The sequence below is a fragment of the Mercenaria mercenaria genome, unplaced genomic scaffold (assembly GCF_021730395.1).
Source record: "Mercenaria mercenaria strain notata unplaced genomic scaffold, MADL_Memer_1 contig_4344, whole genome shotgun sequence".
Taxonomy (NCBI): domain Eukaryota; kingdom Metazoa; phylum Mollusca; class Bivalvia; order Venerida; family Veneridae; genus Mercenaria; species Mercenaria mercenaria.
The window spans coordinates 33892-60721 of record NW_026462564.1 but is presented as its reverse complement, the minus strand read 5'-3'; the positions used below and the strand labels follow the sequence as shown (position 1 = coordinate 60721).

Here is a 26830-nt window from a genome sequence, read left to right as displayed (position 1 = left end):
ATATGTGCATATTGAAAACACATACAGTAATAAAAATATGACTTTATTCTTCCACGACTTGTCCGTGTCCAACTGACAAACAACAAATTGCAAGAACAATGTAATGATACTAAGCATAGGACTTGGTAATAATGAAATTAGAATGATCCTTGACATAAACATTTTCAAAGTTGTAGATAAATAGAAGTTAATTTTGCAGCTGTTGTTATCTTACAATTTGACGGTTTGGTAGGAATTTGAACACTATAGCATTCAGCCGACTAACTGTATTCTAATACATTTAAGAAATATTTCGTTTTCGGCAAAGTTGGAGATGATTTTTTAATTTTTTAATCGAGTATAAGGTCCACTCACTCGGATGTTTAAGCTATTGCTAAATAAGCGTCTATGAAAGAAAATAAACAGATACTTCTATGCCATATGAACTTATTATAATAACTTGTATATCAAGAAATACGAAATGAATAAAAATTACTTAGTCGTATGAACCGCTTACAATTTATTTATACTCAAATGGAAACTGCAACACAATAATTTATATAAAGTTTATAACAAGATTTCATACTTGATTGGAAGATCTTATGTAAACCGTAGTATATTGAGTTTTGAAAATGCAATATTTCATACTTGATCGGAAGATCTTATGTAAACCATAGTATTTTGAGTTTTGAAAATGCAATGAAACGTTAAAGGGATAAGCCTAACAAAGCAGCTTGACGATAAGTTCGTCTTTGGAACAACACCTTCTCTGACAGGTACATGTTAAACAAAGACAATTTCATCAACCATTGCACAGAACCGACCGTTTCTTAAATGATGCCGGTTTTAGGAGGACGCAGTAAAAAATTATCATGGTAAAATACATTTTAAAATAAGATTCAAAATTGGAAAGGCTTGCAGAACAATAAATATAAATTATTTATACAAAATTTATCCTCAATCAATAAAACGAATCAACTGCAGTATATACGTCATGGGAATCAAAATAAATACAATGATTGCAACTATGGTTATAAATGAACATATTAACACCTACAGAACTTCTGCCGAAGGTATGTACTTTTTTTCCTAAGTATTTTATATCTTATCGACAAGTAAAGAGTAGGATTCATAGGAAAGCCATGTCTCATATGCAGACAGAAAAACTGTTATCTACTTACAGAACAAAATACTTACCTATATGAAGTGTATCCGTACAAAAGGTTGGAGAACACTCAGCAAAACAGCTACCATATCGTTACCAACATAACCGTAATTAATGTCTAAAAAATTTGAATATTTATGGCTTAAAAAGACATTTCTAACATACTATTTTGCAGACATTTCGTTTTCACAGTCAAGAACAAGGAGTTTTACAGAGTCAGTACGATTTGATGTGAATACAGAAACAGTGTCTTACGGGGCCAGCAGAAATAATGGTTAATCAATTTATGTTTTTACAAATGGCTACCAATCTACTATGTAAAAATGTTTTTATGTTAGACTTTTGAATCCGTCTACCTTAGTGTATATCCTTTCGGTCCTAAAGGTAATTTAAAGTAATTACAAAAAAGTTGAATCATCTTCCCTACATGTATTTATGATTGATATGTTTAAAATTTCGTGCAAATATATTTCAGACGGAGTGCCTCAGTACCTTCCAAATCCATCCGTTATTGACAGAGAATTTCTGAATTCCTTGCGAAGATACCCAGGTGGGTGATTTATTTAGTTTATTGATTGTAGAAACTAAACCATAAAATATAAATAGTTTTATTTTTTTACAAAGCATTTCGTTCTTAATCTATTTTTCTAGTTACATCCCTGTTAACAGGTATACTGTCATTTAAGAACGAACCTGTAGAGGTCTTTGATACAAAAACCCTAAAGATTCTTTCGAATTATGTAGTAAATACTTTAGATGATCATATGTTTTCAGAGCACCTTTGGCCTATGCTGCTTTTTAACCGAATTCCTGTCCAACGAAGTAGTGTTGTGGAAGGAAATAATTCTGAAATATATCAATGTACGTATGTTACACATTAGATTGGTGTTCTTTGCTAATACAATGTACTACATGCCTTTCCATGAAGCTGTCGAATATATTTGAGCTATTTCATTTTATGTACTTTTTTTAATTTTTATTATATTCTTAGACAGTAGTCTCGATATTGTTTTTGTAAATAAACTAAACCATAACTATAACATTAGAAGAGTTGCTTTATGCGTTCTTTAAGATACATGTAACGTCTGTAAATCTGGTCTAAAAAGTAAATGTAAGCATGCATGGTAAAGTAACTAACTCTCCGTCAAGTTGAAAGCAGTTTACAAAAGAATATGTCATATTTCGTGTAATATAATTATCGAAACACATCTCGTGCTAAAGAAACATTTGCTTCTGTTAATAACATTATTTTGCTTAATCTTAAAGTACCGAGGATGATCACTGATGTTGTAATCATATCTGGTCCTTAATTCATTTAATATAGTTAATTCAGTTAAATTCAATATTACAGTTAATCTAATTTTACTGTATATCAGAGTTTTGGTCAATATGGCTCTACGGCAGGGGGATTATTAGGGCATGATGGGTGTTGCATATTGTATTATTTCTCAGCAGCTGGTCCACTTAAATCGAGTCTTCTGTTAGTTCGCTTGGTTTCATTTTATGTTTCAAAAGGATCTATTTATAAGTTAAATTTAATCTAATACTTTCATATTATAGGTTAAATTAATACGGGGATCTATATTATTATTATTATTATATACCACATTTATATAGCACTCTTTTCATATAAAAATACGTACAAAAGTGCTTTACATAAAGGAATTTATATAATGTTCAATAAAAAATGGCAATTGAACTATTATAGAAGAAATTAAAATTACATTACTGTAATAAGATACCAAGCATTTTAAATTGGAAGGTAGGCAGATCAAAACATGAAACAAAAATACAGTATCATAAAAAATTAACTGACCTATCAAAGACACAGGTCAGAGCAGAATAGAACAGAAGATATCTTGCATTTTGAATAGACAGAATTAAACGGTATGATGTCTGCGAAATGCATCACAACATGCAAACCGTCCCGGAGGATTGGGTCAATCCCAACCTAAACGGTCCGGAGAACATCCATGATACATCCCACAGAAAAAAACACCGCCAACATTATTCTGTCACACTGGAGTTCTTAATTAAAGTAATTAATTGGCCGGCAAAGTACCTACATTATAAATCAGGTAATCAGTGAGATGTTAGTTGCCAAAGAATTGTATGAAATAATGCGTCTTTAGCGCTTTTTTGAAACTTTGCACGGTCTTGCACTCTCTTATGCCAGATGGGACGGCATTCCATAACCTCGCAGCAGCTCAGCTGTCTGAAAGCTCCTATCACCAAATCGTATTGTTCGACATTTGGGCACCACTAGTTTTAATGCATTATTCTGCGATCTCAGATTTCTGGATGGTGTATATATTTCTAGCATGTTCGCTACATAAGCGGGTGATTGATCTTTGAGTGCCTTATGTGTATGTGTTATAATTTTGTATTCTACCCTACACTGCACAGGAAGCCAATGGAGTTCACGCAGAACAGGCGTTGTATGGTTGTATCTGGATGTTCTGGTTACGATTCTAGCTGCCGTGTTTTGGACATATTGCAGTTAATTTGCCGCAACTGTGCATAGGAATTCCTACACACACTATTCACATGTTGCTCCATCCTCATGTTCGAATCCAGGAAAGCACCGAGGTTCCTGACACTGCCTGTTTGTTTGATTTCAGAGCCTTCCACTTTCACAGATATATTTGAAACAGATTGTGTCTTGTGTTCAGATGAAAATATGATTAATTCTGTTTTTTACAGCATTGAGTTTCAACATGTTAGTATTCATCCAACTTACTATATCATTTAAACAACTTTCAACGCGATGAATGGTCTCTTCAATAGACATTTTGTTAATTGGTTTGAAGGATTGATATAATTGCGAATCGTCCGCATAGAAATGATTGTTCAGTCCGTGCTTTCTGCAGATAGCTCCGACTGGTTTTGTGTACATTGTGTAGTTCTTTGGCCCCAGGACAGACCCTTGGGGTACACTGTACTTCATTAGCACTGGTTGTGATAGCTCGCCATCTATGCATACGGTCTGGTAGCGGTCACTAAGGTATGACATCATCCATGCGAGTGGCTTGCCTGTAACACCAAAGTGACGTTCAAGGCGATGAATCAACGTCCCGTGGTCAATAGTGTCAAATGCTGCAGAGAGATCAAGCATCACAAGAATAGTCACATTGTTCTTATCCAACGATTGAAGAATGTCATTTTGGACTTTTAATAGGACGGTTTCGGTTGAGTGGAATTTTTTATAAGCAGATTGATTAACTTCCTGGAGTTCGTTGTTCCTCAGATGATTTTCAATTTGAACATCTACCATTTTTTCTAAGATTTTAGACAGAAACGGCAAGTTTGACACAGGTCTATAGTTTTTTAGGACATTAGAATCTAGGCTTGGCTTTTTTAGAAGAGGTCTTATTCGTGAATGTTTGAACGCCTTGGGCACATACGCAGCATCTAGAGATGCATTCATAATTTTTGTAATCTATATGCAAATGTACGAATGTGTAGTATAATTCGGATGTTTATATAAAATAGCATCAAAATTAACATTATTGGGTTAATCGACATCCTGTGGAATGTGCGCATTACCGTAATTGGACTGGTGTAGTGTGGTCTTGACGCTATAAATCAGGTTATCATTATAATATAATGTTTTTATTGTAAAAGATATTTAATTTTTTAGTCGGCTGACGCTGAAAGCGTTTGACGAGTCCTTACTGTCGGCCCATTTCTCATTCTTCTTAAATGACCGAACAACACAATACATTGATGTGGTCCCATTAGATCGTCTCTTTATTCAAAGAATTCATTGAGCGAATGAAATTTAGTTATAATAATGTCAATTTCATTTGATATGACCAGTATACGATGTAATCAGACAAACTTATGAAGTGTGTTTGTGCCATAGTCTAATAAAGCCACATATTTTTTTCCGTGGTAACTCATTAAGAGTAAGCACGAATAACGATTATATGGGATTTGGTAATACTAGTTTTGCGCATATGATAATGGTGACTAATTTTATGCCCTTATGTCACAGAACATCAAATATTATTTTAACAAATTCAAATAGAAACTGCATATTGAATTTATTAGCCAAATCTATCCATTTGTTACCCTGCTCGTTTCAAAAAGTAATCTTCAAAATCATTGCGCAAATAACAAATTTGTTGCTGTGCATTTCATGAATTACGCAGATTTACCAAGCTCGCGTTACATCCATCTAAAGACAAAATATAGTTCCAGAACATACTGCTAGTATTTTATTGAGTATGGTAAGTGTGAAAGCATTGAAATGTCTCTTATCAATGAGTTTACCACTTCGATGAAATTAAATTATGACAGTTTCATTTTATATGACCCGAATAAGACTTGTTCAATACGTTAATTCTTCCGCGAGACCCTTCCCCGGATGAATCCTGATCATATGGTAGTGTTTCTCAGTATCATGACGTCATTCTTGGCACTTGTCGGCGAACACGTAGAGTAAAGGCAGATCTGTTGTCCGTAGTTTCTACGAATTTGCGTTTGAAAATACGGAGTACGATTTACCAAAATACTACGGAGATCGGCCAGATCAAAATGATGTAAAATCGCGAGTGGCGAAAACAGAAATGTCTACACATAACTTTGTTCTAAATCGTAACTTTTCTAGAATTTTGACTGGTTCGGATAATTTGCCTTCGATGCAGATCGTAAAAGATTGATACCGATACGCATTCTGCGTTTTAGGTAACAAACATCTTGTCACATGGGTTGAATTTTGCAGTCAGTTAGCGGATAATTTTTTGGAAGAAGAAGCTCCTACTTGTTTGTTTTAATTACTACTGATGAAATGATTGCATTCCTTTAATTTTCGAGAAAGGAACATGTCGGCGAAATATTGAAATGCATTTTCTTGTAGTTTTTGAAATCGAAAGTAGAACGTCTGCTGTCTGTGAAACTGCAATTTTTCATGAAATGATTGTTATAAGAGGAAATGTCACCGTAAACTTGTCACGTACTGCCAAATGCTGCTAAACTGTCTTCGTATCAACACAATTTGTAAAACATATTGTTGAAACTTGAGATTTGGGCGGTATTTAGAAAAGTATAATCGTATCAGGATATAATAGTTTTGGATAATTATCGAGAAGCTTGTTCTGAAATTTTAACTATCATGTAACAGACATGATAGATATTACTGTAACAGAAATTATTCTAGAATTTATCTTTAAAACACATACATATATAAATATTTCAGCCTTATATTCTACAGTCCTTAGGCATGGCCTGAAAGTAAAAATATGAAGTGACAGTCATTCATACTTTGGATATTATAATAAGAATCTAGATTATATCTAAAAATTGAAACATATTATTTTAAGTCAGAAAATACACCAAAGGCTGTATGAACGGTCTACATTTTCAAAATGTTCTTATGGGTGATACCCCCATACCGGCAAACCCTTCTTGCAGGAGGGGGTATACTTCCATTCCCTACCCCAATATTGCCACGTTTTAGTTTGATACACGTGTCCTATTACCAGCTGCCACAATGCCCATTTCAAAATCTAACTGCAATTCAAAGCAGGAACGAACATCGTTCCCCACACCCAGCCTGCTACCGATCGCGTAAAAATTGGTCAAACTTTTTACAGCCCAGTCTGGACCATGTCTGTCTACATGGATCAAAATGGATAATTGAAAGTGTAGTACACGGACATTAAAAATTTACAATATATTTCGCCAAAATAAAGGAAACCTTGTTTGCAATATTAAGCACATACACTGCCATATGGCTTCAACACGACATTTCGGCCTGGGTGGTTCCAATACTCCCGCTTTCATAGCCTTAGGTATTGTTTAATCACCCCTTGGATATGGTGCCTGCTTTTTAATTTTGTCTTTTGACAGTTCCTGTGATACGCAGGCTCTATAACCTCAGATCCCCTTCCTAAATTCCAGTTGTTTAGTTCTGCCCATTGTTTTCTCGTTTGGGGCAAACCCTTTACTTTATCTGGGGACCAAACGCCGCTCTTCATGGAATTACACGCCTCAACACGTGTATCATTGAAGGTTCCATGTTCACCGCCGTTTGAATACATCTGCGGATGTCTTTAAATTGCTTTTTGTACTTTTAGCATGTGTAAATGTTGAGTTCTGCTCAACCCGGGGCTAGAGGGCGTGGACGGTAGCATGCATTTCCACTACCGGCCATGAACAGGCTCAATCAAACCGAGCCTGCAACATTTTCGTTTTTGTCGTGTTGAGCGACCTGTGAAGTTTTCACTTTTCTCTATTTTATACGGAGTAACTACAATACTGACAAATGGACAAAACTACTGATAAATCACTTGGGGACTACTGACATGGTTTTGAAGGAGGTCTGAAATAGAACAAAATGATGGTTTTAAAAAAAACTTTGTTAAAAGAACAGCATTTATAAATATCGGTTATCGGTAACCAGCTGTTCGGCAATCAAGAAAAATGTATCAATTGCCAACATCTTGACAAAATGTAAATGTATATAATGTACAGTTGAAACTCAGAATCTCACACGAATTCTGTCATAACATACACGTAGGTTTACCCATTTCAAGACAAATTATATATACTAAAGGCTTAGCCGGTTGCTTGCGACGAAACGGCTTACACCTGAAAAAAGTGAAACGAACTGGCCCTATGCCACATGCCAAAATATTGCATCTGCTGTGCACTCGGTAAAAGGTATCTCAATCATCACTGAAACAAACAGTTATCTCAAACAGTCTTGGTTTTTGCTTTTCTAGTATAATAATTTTATTTTTCATCTAACTTCATGAAAAATTTATTAAAAATATATAACTCTGTAAGCTAAGTCTAACTGGACAATGAATGGATAGATAAAGCCATCATTACTCTGCAAACAATCTCAAGATGGACTTGTTTTGCAGTTCCAAATTAGCCAGTACAAGATAGACCTTTATCTTAACTTGTCAAATAATGATAACTAATCATCATATGAATTTCATGATTTCAACAGTATATGTATTTTATCTTGCTGTAACGGAATACGCAACAATGAGCGTGTGAAAAAAAAATGTGAGTTTGAACCTGTTTAGCACTGGAACACTTGATATTATTTATACGAAATTTATTGAAATGCTGTGCGACAACACAAACCAATACCAGTAGGAATATGATATTTCTAAATCAGCCATATGCCTGCTAGAAACCAAATATGTACCCTTCTAAAATTTACATGTACTTCATGTACTACATGTATTCTATACTTTTAGATGAGAAAGCAAGGAAAAAGGAAAAAGCCAGAAGAGTTCTGCTGGGTATATCAAAGACTCTTCGTGCTGAGGGTGTAATACTTCAAGAGAACATGATAGAAATGATACTTGAACGGCTAGGTAAATAACATATTACTAGGCGAATAAAGACATATTGTAATTTCAGTCGATTGTTTAATTAAATTCAAGAAAAGTTTGCTTGCATGAAGCTATTTCTGCGTAGTGTTTGGTTAGCTAGGTATTTGATAAAACTGTTGTAAACAAATGAGAAACTCGGGATTTTCCTGCTATTTATATCTTAATTTCTGCATTTCAGAGGCCGTTTATCTTTAAAAGAAGAAGTCCAGGCTTATATTTTCTACGAAGAGAAATGAGGATTGTTTTTCTATATAAGATGACAACGTTTTATTTGTAAATGTTCTAGTTTACCTTTATCATGTTTAATCCCCTTATACCGGTAGTAGTATGGTACCGAAAAATTCAAATTCTTCATTTTCTTTCATGTTGTGTCGGTTTGCAGTGATAGCTAAGTGGATCAATTAACTGATTATATTCATATCTTTTCTCCTCTCTATGTTAAAATAGAAATATAAGATAGTTAAAAAACATGGCCTTCTAAAATACCAATGTTCATATCAGAAGTATCAGCAGCGGCAAAAATTGAATAGAATATAGTGTAAGTTTAGTCTACTATCAATACTTTGAAAGAGCCTAAACTTAACTTTCTTTTATCTTTCAGTTAATTAAAAAACCATACTAGCCAAGAGTCTAAAACGCATTAAAACTTCTGAGTGAAAGACTAACCAAAACCATACCAGAAATGATCTGAAAGAAGTAACTACAGATTTTATAATGTAAACAAACGCCTACAACATTGTCCATTCACGAATGCACTCAATTTGGATGATAATTGTTGACAAAAATTGTAAATGAGAGGCCCCAACAATTTTTTTAAGTTATGCAAACAATTTAAAGTTGAAAACAAATGTGAATTTCTTAAATGACCCACTTACCTCGTTTACAACAATAAATAAAATACCTTATAGTTTATTAAAGTTCGTGAACCTGTAACGAAAATCGTCAAATTATGCATTCTCTATATGCTTGTCAGCATTTTTCTTAATTTAACGTAAGGCAATGATCGTGTTAAGGTCAAGAGAATGTCGAATCGCTTATAAATACGTAATTACACGGAAATCGGAATGCATCTTTACCTATCCACTACCTTAAAATTTTATACTTACATATGATGACAGTGACTATTTGCAACAAAGTTCTCCTGAAAATGCTTCAAAATGAGTAAAGCATAAGAAATACTTATGAAATCAAAAACACTTATTTATCAAAATGATTAACTGAAATGATAATTATGACAACAGTATACCTATAAACGTTGTTACACATACGTGATACCAGTTTAACTCTTTTGAAATTTCTCATTGCTGTAGATAAGTTTTACGCTTGAATATATCAGATTTCGTGTAAACCAAATTATCATTATTGAGAACAAGTTTTTTTTTAACTAAAAGCCAAAACTTAAATATTTCAGGTAATGCTTCTAAATTTCTTAAAAATTCTTGAAAGGAATGTACATATCATTAAACTTTGTAGCAGGGCCTCAGCACAACTTATAAAATAATTCTCAGTGTAAGCCATGAGAAGAGTGTGCATGTTGTATATCCAATACAAAGAGTTTTAAACAAATGTAGGTTATATTTTGTCTAGCTAATCAGCAGTTCGGTAAAGGACCTATTTAGTTTGTCATTCATTTATGACCACTATTTTATCTTGGCTTAAGTTTATTGGTCAATTCAGAGTTGTTCCCTTTATATTTTCTTTTGTAAGTACAACTTAAAGTAAATATGACGCTATTTGGATGAAATTAAGATGATATTGCTGCGTAAACAACGTTATTATATACCTTGAAATCCCGAAATTAAGCCGGTTTTGAAAATAAGCCGATCAAAAGGTAAAGGTAAAAAATGTAAATTGTATTTATCGTCGCTTTGTGAAACAAATAACATATTAAGCTTTGTAGAGCTTTTGAGCGACCCTATTTAAGAACCGTTAAAACCAATTATACCTTATCCCCAGCAATTTGCTGGTACCCATTTACAGTTGGGTCGACTAAGGCAATCGTGATAAAGTGCCTTGCACACCGTAAAGGGTGTAGCCAGGATTCGAACCAGGGGCCTTCATCTCAATACGAAAATAAGCCATCATTTCACTACCGACAAAAAGGGCTCATAAATTAGCCGCACTCAAAAATAAGCCGCCCATTTTATTTTATTTTTTTTAGAAATAGTATCAATGAATCTTGTAAGGAAACCATATAAGATAGCAAACGTTACCAACCTGTACATAGCAGATTTATTTCCATATGTAATAGCAATAAAACACACTTTGGAATAAAAACCACTCACATTGTAAAACAATGCAAGTGGTGTGTAAGTTATTAATTTAAATCATAGGTCTATTTGTTTGACAAAACTGTTTAATGTGTTATTATCTGTTAGCCTCTGATTACTTCAATTAAAAATTGTAACAAAACAGGTATGTCAGAAGTATAAGTATTTACCGACGTCGATGTTTTTACTAAAAAGCAAAAAATATGACATCCGTATCTGCAGTATTTTGGTACTCGAAAATACGCTGGTTTTTAAACCGTTACCGGATATATGTACGCAAAAGTTCGCCGGATTCAAAAATAAGCCGGTTTCCATAATAAGCCACCAAATCCTTACGAACATTTAAAATAATCCGCGGCTTATTTTTGGGATTTCAGGGTATTCCAATATTGTTTTCTTTTAGTCAACATGGGCAATGGATGGACATTAAAGAATATGCACTTATCAAATTAGTTTAATTAATACGTTGAGCATATATTTATAACCTCCTTCAGCTATTACCAAATGTAATTCATGTCATTTAGTATATTGACTTGTAGCGTTATGCAAGAGTGAGAGTGCAAAAATTACAAGATCCTAAATTATTTTCAAATTATCTCCCGTTAGTTTTCAAACAGTTGCATGTACCTTGACAATATTTTTTCCAATTTTTAATAGATTTTGAAGAATCCAACCATTATGTTAAGGGGCCAGAATGAAAGTGCAGAGCGCAGAAGATATTTCTTTAATTCCCATAGTTAAACTTATATCAGTTTTGTATTATTTTTACAATACTTATTAAGACACAATTTTGGAACTACTGAAGAGAAGTTAAGGAAACTTGTCAGACCAATATAAATCAATAAGACAAAGTGCAGGGCTATAACTTCTATTTTCTCATAACCTGTTACTAGCCGAAGCTTACATATAACGAAACACTGCTTTCATGGCCCAAAGAATAATGTTGCTTACTTCGGATCACTTGCTCTTCACCACAATTGGTTCGAACCTCGCTTTGAACGTAGAGTTCTTTAATATCAAGAAGCCGTTTAACTGGCATACAGAAGGTCGTTGGTTCTAAGCCCAACCGTAATAAAATAATGACCGGAGCGGCAGGTCAACCAAAGTCTTCCAACACTTTCTAAAGCTGGAAAGTTACCATGTGATATATCATTGTGCCGGTGTGGCGTAAAACCCAACCTATGTTTTTCGTCCATTGATATTTGATAAAGACCATGACATTTTCTAAGCTGTTGATTGGGTTATGTTGGTCTGAAGTTCACTGATGTGTCCAATTCGGGCGGCATGGAAATTACGGCTACAAGTGGGACACATATGGTCTGTAACTGGTGTCAAGGTGCTGGCGGACGGTGTTTTGCGGAGCAAACGCTTTTCTTTAGCTTCCTTTGTACGCATTCTTTCCAACCACAGATTGTATTTGTCACATGCTCATCTTGAATGTCTGTACTTTTTTGTTATGTTGTAGTTAAGGAGGTGACAGGTTTGATCCTTGTGTATCCAAGTTATCCTCTGGCGGTTGGCAAGACGGAACGAGGTGTTTGTGGTTATCTGTCCATAGGAACTACATGTCCGTAAGAAGAGAAAGCCATTGCTGTTGCATTTTCCAATACCATTCCAATGACTCCATCCCATTTTGGTGGTCTGAGCCTACTGTAGCTCCAAGGACAATGAATTTCTCTGCTCTGGGCAAGCCTTCGATGACGACCTCAATCTCTCCATTAAATGTGTCTTTCATTTCATCTGGATTTGTCATGGTCGGAGCATATACATTGATAATGGTCGCTTGTCTGTTATATTGCTAAAAGAAAGATGCATGGTCATAAGCCGATCATTTATCACTTTTGGTAGGCTTGTCAGGTTCATAACAATATTTGACCTGATGGAGAAGCCTACGCTCGCGGGACTTGCGGTAAGTGGTGTAACCGGCTCATTTCTCAATGAGTTGGCCTTCATCTGCAAATCTCGTCTCAGATAGCGCAGCAATGTTTACATTACTGCGAGCTTATTTTTTGGCCATACGTGCCGCACGTCTATCCGACCGGTTTGTGTTGTTGTTGTCAAGTAGACTGCGTTCATGTCATGTACCTACGGTAAACGAAATTGCATTCTTTCTCTATTTCATTTGACTGCATTGCCGGGACCCCTGTCAATAGCGGGTAGGTGATCAGGCTATATTGAAACATGCAATGTTTAGGGTACCTATTCTTACCCCTTCCTCATTGGAGGTGAGCGGAGCATTCCTAGAGAGGGCTGCTCAACCGCTTAGGTAGGTACCGAGTTCTGCTGCTGAGCCATCTGCGTGTAGTTTTGTAACTGCAATTTATCCGCACTTGCTGGCCTGTCCAAACAGAGCTTCGGATGTTGAAGGTTTCAATTGCTATAAAAAGTCATGACTTGCGCGTGATTTAATTTATAGTGGGAAGAAATTGCGCTGCATCAACAGGATTCTCTCGTCCAGAGAGAACTGGATCCAGTCTTGAATAAATTGTCAAAACGTCTGGAGATGAATCTGGATGTAGGAACTGCCAGACACCTGTCTTGTCTGCCAACTTAGCGCCTTTTGACTCCACTCCGGATTTTCTGGCAGGTTTGTCTGCTTTAGCCTTTAACTATTCCTTGTACCCACAAGGCAGTTGGGAGATTTGATCCATAAATCAGGTGTGTACAAACACCAGTGGGCCTGAAATGCCGCATGTCTAGGAGCAGATCTCCTCAGAGTCTCCTGCAGTTCAGCTCGAGACCGCAAGGTGCTCAATTAAACATGTGTTGCCAGCCTGGAGACACTGCATAGGTCTGTTGAGCGTCTGTGTACTGACAGGGATAACTTACGCTCTCAGCTTCCTTTTCGATAAGGCTAGCCAGCGATGTGACTGGACAGAAAGCAAGGCTTGACAAACACATAGTACACCAAACTAGATGCACCAATAGACCATTTAACACTCGATGGAGCACATGCACCACAATATGTACCTCTTTCCAACACATACATCGAAACAAATTACGTACGCATTTACATTCAGTAGTATTATCTTGTTTGCAAATTTATTGAAAGTTTTATGATGGACAGCTAAATTGGAAAAAAATATGACCCAAAATTATTTCTAAATAAATGTTTTTATATACATGTATGTTGTTGACATGGTCAAGGTAGCAACGTTTACACAGCCATTAGGGTGAGATGCATTCTTTAGAAATAGATGTACTCGTACAATATTGTGATTGTTTACATGACTGTTTTTCATTTGTTTTAAACTGTGACTGCATAGTTTTGTAAAACTTTTGTACTTCTTTTTCTATTTTGATAGTGATAAGTACAAATGTATATTTTTCTACGAGGGTCCTGCAAAAAGTTCTGTAACAAATGGACTTTCATAGATTTATCCCAGGTATTTTTTAAAACGCCTCATTGCACCTGAGTTGTGTGTCCAATAGCTAACGATATCTGTTGCTTTTCAAATGACCGAAATATTTCATATTGAAATTTTACTTGTCACATTGTAACATAGACGCAACGATTGAAATAAATAGATAATAAATGCCGCATTAGGCTTGATATAGATTCAAAGCAGATCTTTGATGAATTTCGTGGTATATATGGACCTCAGGCCATTTTAATGCGCATAGGTTTAGGTTGGTTAAAGCTTTTAAAGCTGGGAAACTATTAACTGGCAAATATGATACCCGTTCTGATAGGCCTTAGAAGTCTGTTACCAAGGCAAACATCGCTGCTGTAAAAGCTGTGTTTATACAGGATGCGCGATTGTCGGTGAAAGATATACCCACTTGTACTGGCATATCAGAGGACAGTGTGCAAACAATTCTGACAAAAAGCGTTTGGAACTGAGAAAGGTTTGCCTTAGGTGGGTACCTCATTTGCTCTCTGATGAGCAAAAAAACAACGCAATAAATGTGCCCGGGAACTTACGAAAACATACAAAAGCTGTAATATTCGGATTATTTCCAACTTGCTTACAGATGACAAAACCTGGATGCACATGTTTGAGTCACAGAGAAGGATTGATAATAAGCAATTGAAGTTTAAAGATACGCCCCTGTCTTGCCAAGAGACCCATAAGATGTTGTACGCAATGGTCTTCAATTCTAGTGGGCCAGTTGTTCAAGAGCCTTGTCTATCTGGTCGTACAGTCACTGGACATTTTTACCAGAACTCTTTAATGAAAACAGTGATAAAGTTATACGTTAAGAAACGTCTAAGCAAATGGATGGTCAAGAGTCCATCTTATGCACGACAACGCCTCCACTTACAAGTGCGAGGTTGTTAAGTCTTTTTGGCTTTTGAAAAGGTGGAAGTTGTAAAACATTCGACTTATTCACCTGACCTGAGCCCCTGTGACTTTTTTTTTTATTTCCAAGGCTTAAGAAAATGCTTTCTGAAAAGAAATATAGTTCCCTTGACAGGTGCCTCAAACACACACCAAGAGAAGACTATTTATCTGCTTTTCGCAATTAGTTTACAAAAATGTGTTTCTGTAATATGAGAATACTTTGAAGGTTTGTAATAAAAATAATTAAGACAAAACGTAGCACTTAATACATCCGTACCAAATGACAGAAATTTTTGAAGGACCCTCGTATATTATTAGTAAATATCTTACATCCTTTTCAATTGTCGCTTTGTTTTGTGTATTTCAGCTGGTATAGTATCGTATTTCATAGTGTGAAACTTTTAGAGCCATATTAACATTTTTTATATTTACTAGAACTGAAAACAGGTAACATGTATTTCATAACAAGAGGCCCTGTATCGCTCACCTGACCTATTGACCTAAAGATCATCAAGGTTAACATTTCGACCAAGTTTCATTAAGATATGGTCATAAATGTGGCCTCTAGAGTGTTAACTAGCTTTTCCTTTAATTTGACCTGGTGACCTAGTTTTTGACTCCACATAACCTAGATTTAAACTTAAAGATCCTAAAGGCCAAAAGATCATCCGGATTATTATTCTGACCAAGTTTCATGAAGTTAGTCATATATGTGGCTTTAGAGTGTTAACAAGCTTTACTTTTGATTTGAACTGGTGACCTAGTTTTTGACCCCACTTGACCCAGACTTAAATTGGAAGAATAACGTTCTGACCAAGTTTTATGAAGATACAGTCATAAATGTGGCCTGTAGAGTGGTAAAAAGCTTTTTCATTGATTTGACCTGGTGACCTAGTTTTTATCCCTACCTGACCCAGGATTAAGATCTGACCTCAAAATTAACATTCTGACCACGTTTCATTAAGATATGGATATAAATGTGACCTCTAGGGTGTTAGCTAGCTTTTCCTTTGATTTAACCTGGTGAGCTAGTTTTTGACCCCACCTGACCCAGATTTAAACTTGACTTAAAGATAATTAAGGTTAACATTCTGACTAAGTTTTATGAAGTTACAATCATTATTGTGGCCTTACGTGTGTTAACAAGCTTTTCTTTTGATTTGACCTGGTGACCTAGTTTTTTACCCCAACCCAGATTCAAAACTGACCTAAAGATCATCAAAATTGACATTCTGACCAACTTTCATTAAGATAGGTCTTAAATGTGGCTTATAGTGTTAACTAGCTTTTCCTTTGATTTGACCTGGTGACCTAGTTTTTGAGTCAACCTGACCTTGAATTTAACCTAAAGATCATCAAGGTTAACATTCTGACCAAGTTTCATTCAGACTGGGTCAAAATTGTGACCTCTAGAGTGTTAAAAAGCTTTTACTTTGATTTGACCTGGTGACCTTGTTTTTGACCCCAGATGACCCAATATCAAACTCGTCCAAGATTTTATTGAGGGTAACATTCTGGCCAGGTTTCATTAAGATTGTACTAAAATTGTATGATCTAGAGTGTTAACAGTCAAATTTTTGACGACAGACGACGACGGACACAGGGCGATCACAAAAGCTCACCTTGAGCACTTTGTGCTCAGGTGAGCTAAAACTCTGCGTGCCAGAAATGAATAAATCCAGAGAAACAACTATTGCAGTATAAATTTTGTTGATTTTCTAAGAGTAATATATTTGTATATTCTACAATATATACAAAAGAGCAATAGAAACTATTATGGTGTGTAACTAGTGTATTTTTAATAAACCATTTAAATTTATAAATTTGACTTGTATTCTTCATACCACATTACACTTGAAGAACTTCTTGTGTTTAAAATTTAAAAAATGATCAACCGTGAAGTCAGTAGTCCCACAATAGCCGTTGTGCACGAAATTCTGGCTATATATTCCGCATTGTAACATCCCAATTGCGCGCTCGTGCTGAATTTGATTCAGTCGTGCCATGCAACCAACATTTTTTTAACTTTCTGCTGTTTTTCGAGTGAGTCAATCATTTATGTTTCCAATGACAATAAAATTTCACACACAAAAAATCGTTAATTACACGCGCACGTGAATTTCGTGCAAAACGGCTATTGTGGGACTTCTGACTTCATGGTATGAAAAAAAGTCTAAGTTACTAGTATATTTAATATTTTTATTTAAAAAATGCTCCAGTTATATATCTGGGGCCGTATTCATAAAGCATCTTAGGTATAAGTGTAAGAAATTGATTATTTACTTAAGTATTACTTAGGTAAGAAATTTATTTTACTTAAGTATATTTGTTATTCATAAAACAATTAAATAAGTAATTCTTGGCTTTTATTGTGGACGAAAACATTAAAAAAAAAACATTAATTTCAGACAGATACAACATGAACAACTATGTTTAAAGTGCTTTTATCTGAAAAACAACACTTTAATCGTACACACGACGAAATTTTGTTTTCTGACTTAAGTCATTTCTTACGTATCTTAAGTTTATGAAGTTTTTACTAAGACTTAAGCTGAAATCACCACAAACTTAAGAAAAATCTTCAACTTAAGTAGAGACTTATACTTAAGATGCTTTATGAGTACGGCCCCAGGATAGTTTCTTTTGCTGTACAGTATATTATTTTGGCGAGGGATATTTTCTGTTTTGTCAATTTCCTTAGCCATCCATGTTTAGCTACAGTTGATATTGTATGGCGCAGTGGTATGTGAGATGGTTGCTTCTTTTTTGTTAAATAGTTACCATTAAGCGTTAAGAAGTCAGGGTCATACATCTTTGTTTAATCTATACTGTTAACAGCTAAATATTAACCAAGTGAAAGTCAAACACAGATAAATGTACAACCGTTATATTTCTAATAAGTAAAGATGTTTTTTCTAAGCAATATGGCTACTATATCAATATGAAGAAAGAATCTGTTTCACTTATAATCAGCGCAATTAAATGTTTGTCGATTTCAAAACCAGTCTTCTTTTACTATCCAGATGCCTTCCAGTGTACTTTTGACAACAGCTTCAACTGAATCTAACTAGTTAAGGAAAGAAGTGAGGGGAAACTCTAGTCGTGTTCCAACTTAAGCAGAATTTTTTACATTAACATCCGCTGCTAAAATGCAGAATCGGGGTCTCAAGCGTAATGATAGTAATTGTTTCGAAAGCATAAAATACAACCAAGTAAAATAATTGTATACTTAATATACTTGGTTACCTTTCGCTGCTTTTCATGGAATTACACACTGTAAATCTTTAAAGTTGCCATGTACACCGCCGTATGAATACAACTGCGAATGTCTCTTAATTGTATTTTGTACTTGTAACATGTCCAAATGTTGAGTTCTGCTCAACGCAGACCTATAGAGCATTTCCACTACCGTCCATGAACAGTGTCAATCAAACTGAACCTGCAACACTTTCATTTATTATTCGTGTTGGGCACCTGCGATTCCCCACTATTTCTATCTGATTTAATCTGCTCATTAGAGGTAATGGAAAGTGAAACACTCCTCACGCCCTCTAGCACCGATTTAAGCTGACTTCAATTACAATATGTATGATCTCAAAGGACCACACTAAATCGATGTAAAGGGAGACTTTTTAGGCAGCCACACGGTACTTAAAGATTGCTGTGACGGTTAAGATAATCTATATGATCCTTCGGAAGCATAGAATGCAACCAAGCAATATAAGCAGACTGGGTGTGACAGAATTTGTTAATGAGGGGAATTTGAAAGTGCAACACACCTCACGCCCCCCACCCCCCAGCGGAATTCTACTACTCAGATATTGATTTGACTTCATGTTCCAAAATGGCCTGAAAAATGTATCAACATTGACTCCAAGTAAGAGGAGACTTTTTAAGGCCACCACACGGCATAAAGATTGCTATTGTGATTGTTAATAAAGTCTCATGAATAGCTCCATAAGATATCTAGACTTATACAAAAATATCCCCGATGATAAATTTAAACCAAACATAGCATCTGATTGGCTGGCAGAACCAGAGATGGAAAAAGTAAGAAACAATTAATTAAATTAAGGTTACCGTAGTGGACCTGTAATGGAAATCGGAAAGTTCCGTTCGATTTCGGCATTCTCCGATATGTACGGATATTTAGGTACTCGTATGAGTTAAATTATTGTCCGAAGAATGCTGAAACACCAAACAAAAACTCGTAAATTAATCGAACGAAAAATACTGATTATAATAACGGTCACTGTATAATTTCCCTCAGTGCTGTTGAAATAAACTAGAAATACATTCAAAAGTAATTTCATTAAGGTATTTTGAAATAAAGTAATATAATTACATTTGGATAAAACATTGTTCTCGAGTGTAGTGTTAATTCACTTCTAAATAAATGTTGTGGCGTAGCTAGGACTGCATGTAAAAATCAAAATGTAAGGGTAGATTTCCCGGAAGCACAGCAATTGGAAACTAGTAGAAAGATATAGTAGACGAGTTGCTTCTTATATTCAAGATGCAAAAATGGGTAAGAGGTAGACAAACTCTAACTTAAATTGACTTTCATAAAATACAACTAAAATATCAAAAATGGCATAAACACATTTACAGGATAATAAATTTCATCGGAACGATTTAGCTAGAATATTGAGTATTTTCCCTCCAATCCAATATTTACCCTCCCGCATCCACCAGCCCCTGCCCCCATTCCCATAGAAATTATATTTCTCACAGTATTATCATTTTGGCCTAAGAACAGAAAACAGCCGAAAATAATAAAATATCCCAACAGTATTGATTGTATATCTTTGCAGTGACGGTTAGATGTCGTATTGTGAAAAATTATGGATATGCTCTATATACATGTATTAAACTAGTCTCTCATGAGAACGTAGCCCGTCCGCTTAGTTCATAGGTAAAGCGTCGATCTACGGATCGCGGGGTCGCGAGTTCGATCGTCAGGCGGGACGTATGTTCTCTGTGACTATTTGATAAACGACATTGTGTCTGAAATCATTAGTCCTCCACCTCTGATTCATGTGGGGAAGTTGGCAGTTACTTGCAGAGAACAGGAACACTGGTTAGGTTAACTCCCCGCCGTTACATGACTGAAATACTGTTGAAAAATGGCGTTAAAACAAAAAAAACACAAGAAATCATGAGAACGTACTTATTTACAATTTAAGTGGTTAAATAAATGTGTATGGTAATAAGGGCCCACATATTGCTGTAAACCCAGTGTAAATCACAATGTTCGTCCCACTATATGTCCTTGTTCGAACATATTCTTAATGCATAGTGAAACGCGTCAAGGTCGATTTTAATTATTGTGATTGATTACCTGGGGATTGATTACCCGGGACAAACCTTTGTTATTATACCCTTATTTCAATTTTATTTAAACTTTTATACTTATCTCTTTCATTATTGTGAATGTATATCAATGTATATGTCATTTCTATTGTCAAAATTGTGGGGTCAAAAGTGTCCTGAATTGTTATTTTCTATCCAGGTTTTATTAGCGTGCTAAAATAGTTATCGTATTATAAGAGTTGCAGTACTCAATATCCCATTGTCCTATATCTAATGTCAATGTCAATTTTTATAATAATATTGTGCAAGGCGATATATTCATGCGTACATCGTCAAGGTAATTAATGCATATGTTATGATGGATGATAAACGAACTTGACGAACTTGACGATTCACATTTCATTTTGCAGAAATATTTATCACAACACTTTTTCTGTTCGGATCCAAGACTTGCGTTGTTTTTTTTTTTTTTTTTTTTTTTTTCTTTGGGTCATTAGTAAATTTCTTATAATTGGTTAAATTAGTTCAGACAATAAGAAGAAAGAAGCAGGTTTTTCAAATCCAGAAATGTATTTGTGAACCCCGCATGTCTCTTATGCTTTTTTTCTATTGAAAAAGAAATATAGTCTAAATGTTTTGGCTCGGCAGGTTGTTCCATATATATTCTATTTTCATGTTTCTTTATATTTTATCTATTAATACGTTTCCCTCATCAGGTTTGATTTTCGTACTCACGAAAGACGTTGCCTTTAATATTACTACATTAGTTAAAATAAAATGTCATAACCATTCCAATGTGGCTTCATATTACATTGGAAAATATATTTCAAATATTTTGCACCAAAAACGTTGAGAAAACGTTGACCCCGTTTGTCCTTTATGAATCTTTCCAAATATCTTAGATAGCATAAAAGCTTCATATACTTGATAAAAGTTTTAGCTCGACTATTCAAAGAACAAGTAGAGCTGTTGGACTCGACCATGCGTCGGCGTCGACACTTGTTCACTGTGATGATCTGACATGCACTGTACAGGTTCCATAACTCTACTTTGCATGCCCCTTTTTCGACTTAGAAATGTTTGGGTAAGGTTTTGTATGTAAGCTGGTATCTTAGTACCCACTAACGGGAATGGATTGAAACTTCACACATTTATTCACTATGATGATCTGATATGCACTGCACAGGTTCTATAACTCTACTTTGCATTTTTACAAAATTATGCCCCTTTTTCGACTTAGCAGTTGTTGGTTAAGCTTTTGTATGTAAGCTGGTATCTCAGTACCCACTTATGGGAATATACTGAAACTTTACACAATTGTCTATTGTCATGAGCTGACATACATTGTACAGGTCACATAACTCTGTGTAGCATTTTTACAAAATTAAGCCCCTTTTTAGACTTTAATACTCATTCAATTGACAAGGCCGTTGAACAGTCTAGCGTTGCTGTCCTCCGACAGCTCTTGTCAATAAAAGAAATTGAAAAAGACGAAAGATTTATTGGACAACAAGTTTAAACAAACTCATAAAATTGAAATGAGTCGAGACATGTTCAAAATTTGAAAAAAGAATCTCGAGCTAATATGCACGAAAACTTTTGTTACAGATTTAGTGGATTTACCTTTCGGCATTTCTCAACTAAAGCTTACATACTTGGGGTAGAGAACCTGGAACTCTTCTCAAGTTTTATTACTGAAGCAATTTATAAAAACAATGAGTTTTTCACTGGAAATTAAATATGTCATAACAGAGAAATTGTCGCGCTCTAGCTATGTTAAGACATCTTTTTACATAAATGCATTTCTTGGCAAAGCATAAATGTATTAGGGCCACAAAAGGAAATAAAGTCCACGTCATCAAAAACGCTGATATTCCCGCTTATTTCATGGCAATTTAATGACGTTGATGGACAATATATTCTGTTTAGCTAATTATACGTTTTATGCTACTAGAAAAGCGTTAACGCATATTAATTTCGTGTTATTACTTCTGCAGAATCCTAAGGAGCCGTTGGTAACCTCGCCCTACCTGGCACCAGCCAAGCACTCGGGATTCCGTAGATGTTATAACCCGAGATACATTCGTTATTTTCATTATAAGAATCTAAATGTTCATTTCAAAGTCTGTGTAAGTGTACAGGCCGGAGAGGAAGGAAAACATCACAAGACACACTGTCATTTGTTCTGAAGACTTGAATCGTGATGTGTTACAACCCGATTGTTTTTAACATGCATTCTGTTTTAGCAAATTTGAACATATATATATATATATATATATATATATATATATATATATATATATATATATATATATATATATATATATATATATATATATATGAATAAAAATAGTATACAGTCAAGCCTGTCTATAAAGACCACCCTTGGGAGAGCCAAAATGTAGTCTTTATTGAGAGGTGGTCTTTATTCACAGGTTAAAATACACTGTAAATGTTAAAATGGGAAACAAAACATGTGGTCTTTGGAGCCATGTGGTCTCTGTTCTGAGGTGGTCTTTAACACAGGTTTGACTGTATATATTTTCAAATCCCCTGAAAATGATGATATTATTAATAATATATCTACCCGATAAGTATAGGGAAGTCGCTACTTTTATGATAGATTTAAAGCAAATTCAGGAAAGCATGAGCAAGTTCTATTGTCGAACTCTCTGAATAGCAATCCATCAAATATCACAATCATTTTTTTTTACCAAATGGAACTCCATGTCTAGATTAGAGATGCTGATACACTTGCTACATCTAAAAGAATTTAGGACACATTTATAGCTATGTGATTTAGTAATGTTTTCAAGTAAAAGTGTAAAACAGTATTTTTATGTCATAAAATCTGTAAAAGGATCTTTTGGAAGCAAAGAATGCAACCAAGAAAAATAATAGCAGACTCGGTTAAATTGAGTCTGTTCATGAGAGGTAATGAAATGTGCAACACAGCTCACGCCCCCTAGCATCGGCTTAAGCGAAACTTTATTACACATATGTTGAATGGACTCTATAATTCCAAAGGACCAGAAAATATAACAACACTAAGTACGGGGAGACATTCTACAGTCATGATTTATATCTATATGGGAGTATTTTGTGTATTTGTAAACAAAATGGTTAGCATGGTTAGAGTCATGAGACTTTAAGATCTATAAGCATTTGTATTTTCGGAATATAAAGCACGCTTTGAACGTGTATATATACATGAAAAGAATGCTATATAGATGCGATTAAAAATACGAAATCATTTATTTACCCGATAATCATAGGATAGACGTTGCTTTTTACTCTCTGGTATAATATAGCAAATTCAGGAAAGCATGAACAAGTTTCATAAACAACGAACTCTCTAAATAACAACCCATCAAATATCACAGAGTCAAATTTTATAGATTTTCTACACTGGCAGTCTGGTTTGGGTTTTAAACATGTTTTACACGGGGCAGATGTAGCATTTGACGTCATTGTAGGGTTTTTCACATTACGTCTCTGTATAATGCCGTCTCCGATCAGCACTCTGCATAGTATCATACAACATAGTGGGTCTTTAACGTCATCTCCTTTACCTGAAAGACAGATTCATTTTAAGATATTTTGTCCTTTGAATATTAGTATTTACAATAAACCCTTATCCTGCTAAATTTCTAAAATGGACTGGTCTATCATTCAATTTTGGTGATACCACTTATTAGTCAAAGGGGTGTTCACTGAAAATTTACAGACTGAATAGCGAACAGTGCAGACCAAGATCAGCCTGCACGGATGTGCAGGCTGATCTTGGTCTGCACTGGTCGAAAAGGCAGAATCACTTGCCGCCAGCAGGCTAAAGATTACATAGAAACGACAACCATTCCAAACTTTCAAATTTGTTGGCAAATATTCTAACTAAAACAAATTGTCTGATCAAACAAGTTGACTACATTCTTTTTATTAAGTACAAAGATACCCTCTGAACAAACTTGTATACTGCTTATATTACCTGTGTACTGGTCGGCTTTGACGGGATCCTCGGTGAAATAAATCCCTTTCCCTAACATTGAATGTTTGTATTTTTCCATGAAAAATCCATACCGTTCAATTGACTCAAGATTGGCAATTGGTGTTCCGTGAAACAAATAATACTCATTGATTCCACAGTTTATGCCCTTTACTAAATTCCCAAACCCAGCTGTCTGGATAGGACTGGTTACAGTAGCATATGTTTCTGGAGGATTTAGTTTTCCACCAACAGAAGCTGCAAACTGTTCAATCATCTTCTTTTTCTTGGCGTAGAGCTGAAACACACTGTCGTTACCGATTAATGTTATGTCTGTGATATCAATTGATTAATGATAGAGTCCTTTTGCATCACGTCCAATACCAACTTTTGCTGGTTTCCAAAGTTTTTCAACTAGATTTCGAATATTGCCAGCAACACTTTGTGTGTCTGGAGGACGATAGATATTTTCTGAACTCTGGGATCGCGAGGGTCTCTGAATGCCTGCATTTTCCTCTGCCGCCTGGGAAGGATTATTTTTTGTTGTTGATTTCATCTTTTTATACTTCACGTATACCAGGCCATTTTCATTCGAATGCATGCCTGAAAGAACATGTTTTCTCATTTTAAATGATGTATATTTTGTTTCAAATCCTTTCAGAACTACATTTTCAAATTTATGTAAATGGAATAATTTGGTTACGATTTATATATTATACAATCGAATAACTTTTATGCAAAACCCTGTGTTATTTAAGATTGATAACAGAAATCATAATCAATTATTTGTATAGTTTTTCGCAAGAAACAATGTCACAGTCGAATATTTTTGACTGAAAAATTGGTTAAGGTAGTGAATTATTTACTTACGTCTTTTATACAATAGAATTAAAAGCACCACAACCACTGGACTAAAACTAGCATTTGCAAGCCCGAAGTAGACAACTCGAGTCAGATCCTGCCATGAAAATCCTATTTCTTTTCCTATCACTTGCACGTATATAATGTATCCCAAAACATGAAATACACCTGAAAAAGCACAAAATATGTTGTTGTCGTGAAATGGAAGAAAATATAATATGTTTTAAGTTCATTCTAGATGTATGCCAAATTTCAGTATATCGTTTTAGGTAACGTTTACGATATTGGCTAATTTAGAAGATCTGTTAAATATATGAAATAAAGTCTAGAAACTTTTTAAACTTATAAACGATTACTAGGCTAGTGATAATTAAATGAACAATAACTCTGATGCATTTTGTCAGAATTACTTCCCTAAGGTATTTGTTAATATTTGTTTTTCAGGTCAATTTTTCTTTAAACGAAAAGGCAACGTTGTTCATATGTTAATTTCGTCAGTTAGGATTTCTTGAATCATTTAAAGAAGTGAAAGAATTTTTTAAAGTCGGAGTAAAAATGAGAAAGTTATGAGCATTTAAATATTTGGTCAAATTGGCGGCCATTTTGTTTCAATGGGAACAAAAAACAAAATGGCGGATTTAATAAATTTTTAGATACACATTTGAACTGCATTTACTTAATACTGTAAAATAATTTCTCTACTTTTTCCAGTTATAATGAAAGAAATTATCATGTTTTACATTTTACACTAAAGAAACATATGAAAATTAGTCTTTTAAAAGGTTATTTGCTAAATGTTTTTTTTCAGTAAAGTGTAAATGTCGTCATAAACACACTAAAATGGCTGCCTCCATTATCAGCCATTTTCTAAAATTTCAAACTGTCATATCGCTTTCAATAGTTGTCCGATTTTAAAAATTCTTTCAGCGTTATGAAAGACTTGATGATGGCTTTCATATAAAATTAACTTATTTTCAGGCTTTTCTTACCCTTTAATACTCTAGGTGTTATAGCTTTGAAACTGTCATCATTAGACGACCACAATAGTTCAAGAACATCAGGCCTCTCATGCATTTGTAAGAATTACGACCTGTTTTATATTTACGAAGAAAACTGACGAATTGAATTGCTGTTTGTAAAACCTGGTTTTCGTGAAATCCAGTCTCTTGTTTTCTATTATAGATTTCAAATTGTTAAACTAAGTTACGAATTTTATTATGTTTGTCATTTTCATATAAAAAGTTATATAACGTACAATTGCCAACTGCCAAAATTGAAACGAACAAATATTTCCTTTCTTTTCTTTTTATTTTCCTCATTTGCATTACTTTCTATGAGAGATATACTTTTACTCGTTACAGCTTCTTTCCCACACTGTAATACAAAATACTATTTTCTAGTATACTATCATAACCCTTGTAACACTAATATTAATCCACTCTTTGTTGCATATTACAGACAAAGCATATTGATCTTTTGTTGGATATAACGGCGCACCGACACAATTATAAATCATGTGGCGATGTTGAAGCCAATAGAAATATGATAATTAATGCTTTAACGACGATAATGTATTTTTATCAAATAAAAGCACAATACAATATAAATGATTAACTGAT

General features: G+C 34.7%; 1 protein-coding gene across 5 annotated transcripts in view; it reads left to right on the top strand.

Annotated features, from left to right (window-relative positions):
- The window catches only part of LOC123543595 (uncharacterized), a 29733-nt gene extending 12855 nt beyond the window's left edge, over positions 1–16878 (top strand). For all 5 annotated transcript variants that reach the window (XM_053534993.1, XM_053534991.1, XM_053534994.1 and 2 more), the window contains exons 3-7: positions 1320–1418; positions 1620–1694; positions 1919–2005; positions 8362–8481; positions 8678–16878. In XM_053534993.1, coding sequence (XP_053390968.1) covers positions 1320–1418; positions 1620–1694; positions 1919–2005; positions 8362–8481; positions 8678–8694 — 398 coding nt within the window. In that variant the 3' untranslated portion in view covers positions 8695–16878. The remainder of the gene's footprint in view (positions 1–1319; positions 1419–1619; positions 1695–1918; positions 2006–8361; positions 8482–8677) is intronic.
- The last annotated feature ends 9952 nt before the right edge of the window (positions 16879–26830 follow it).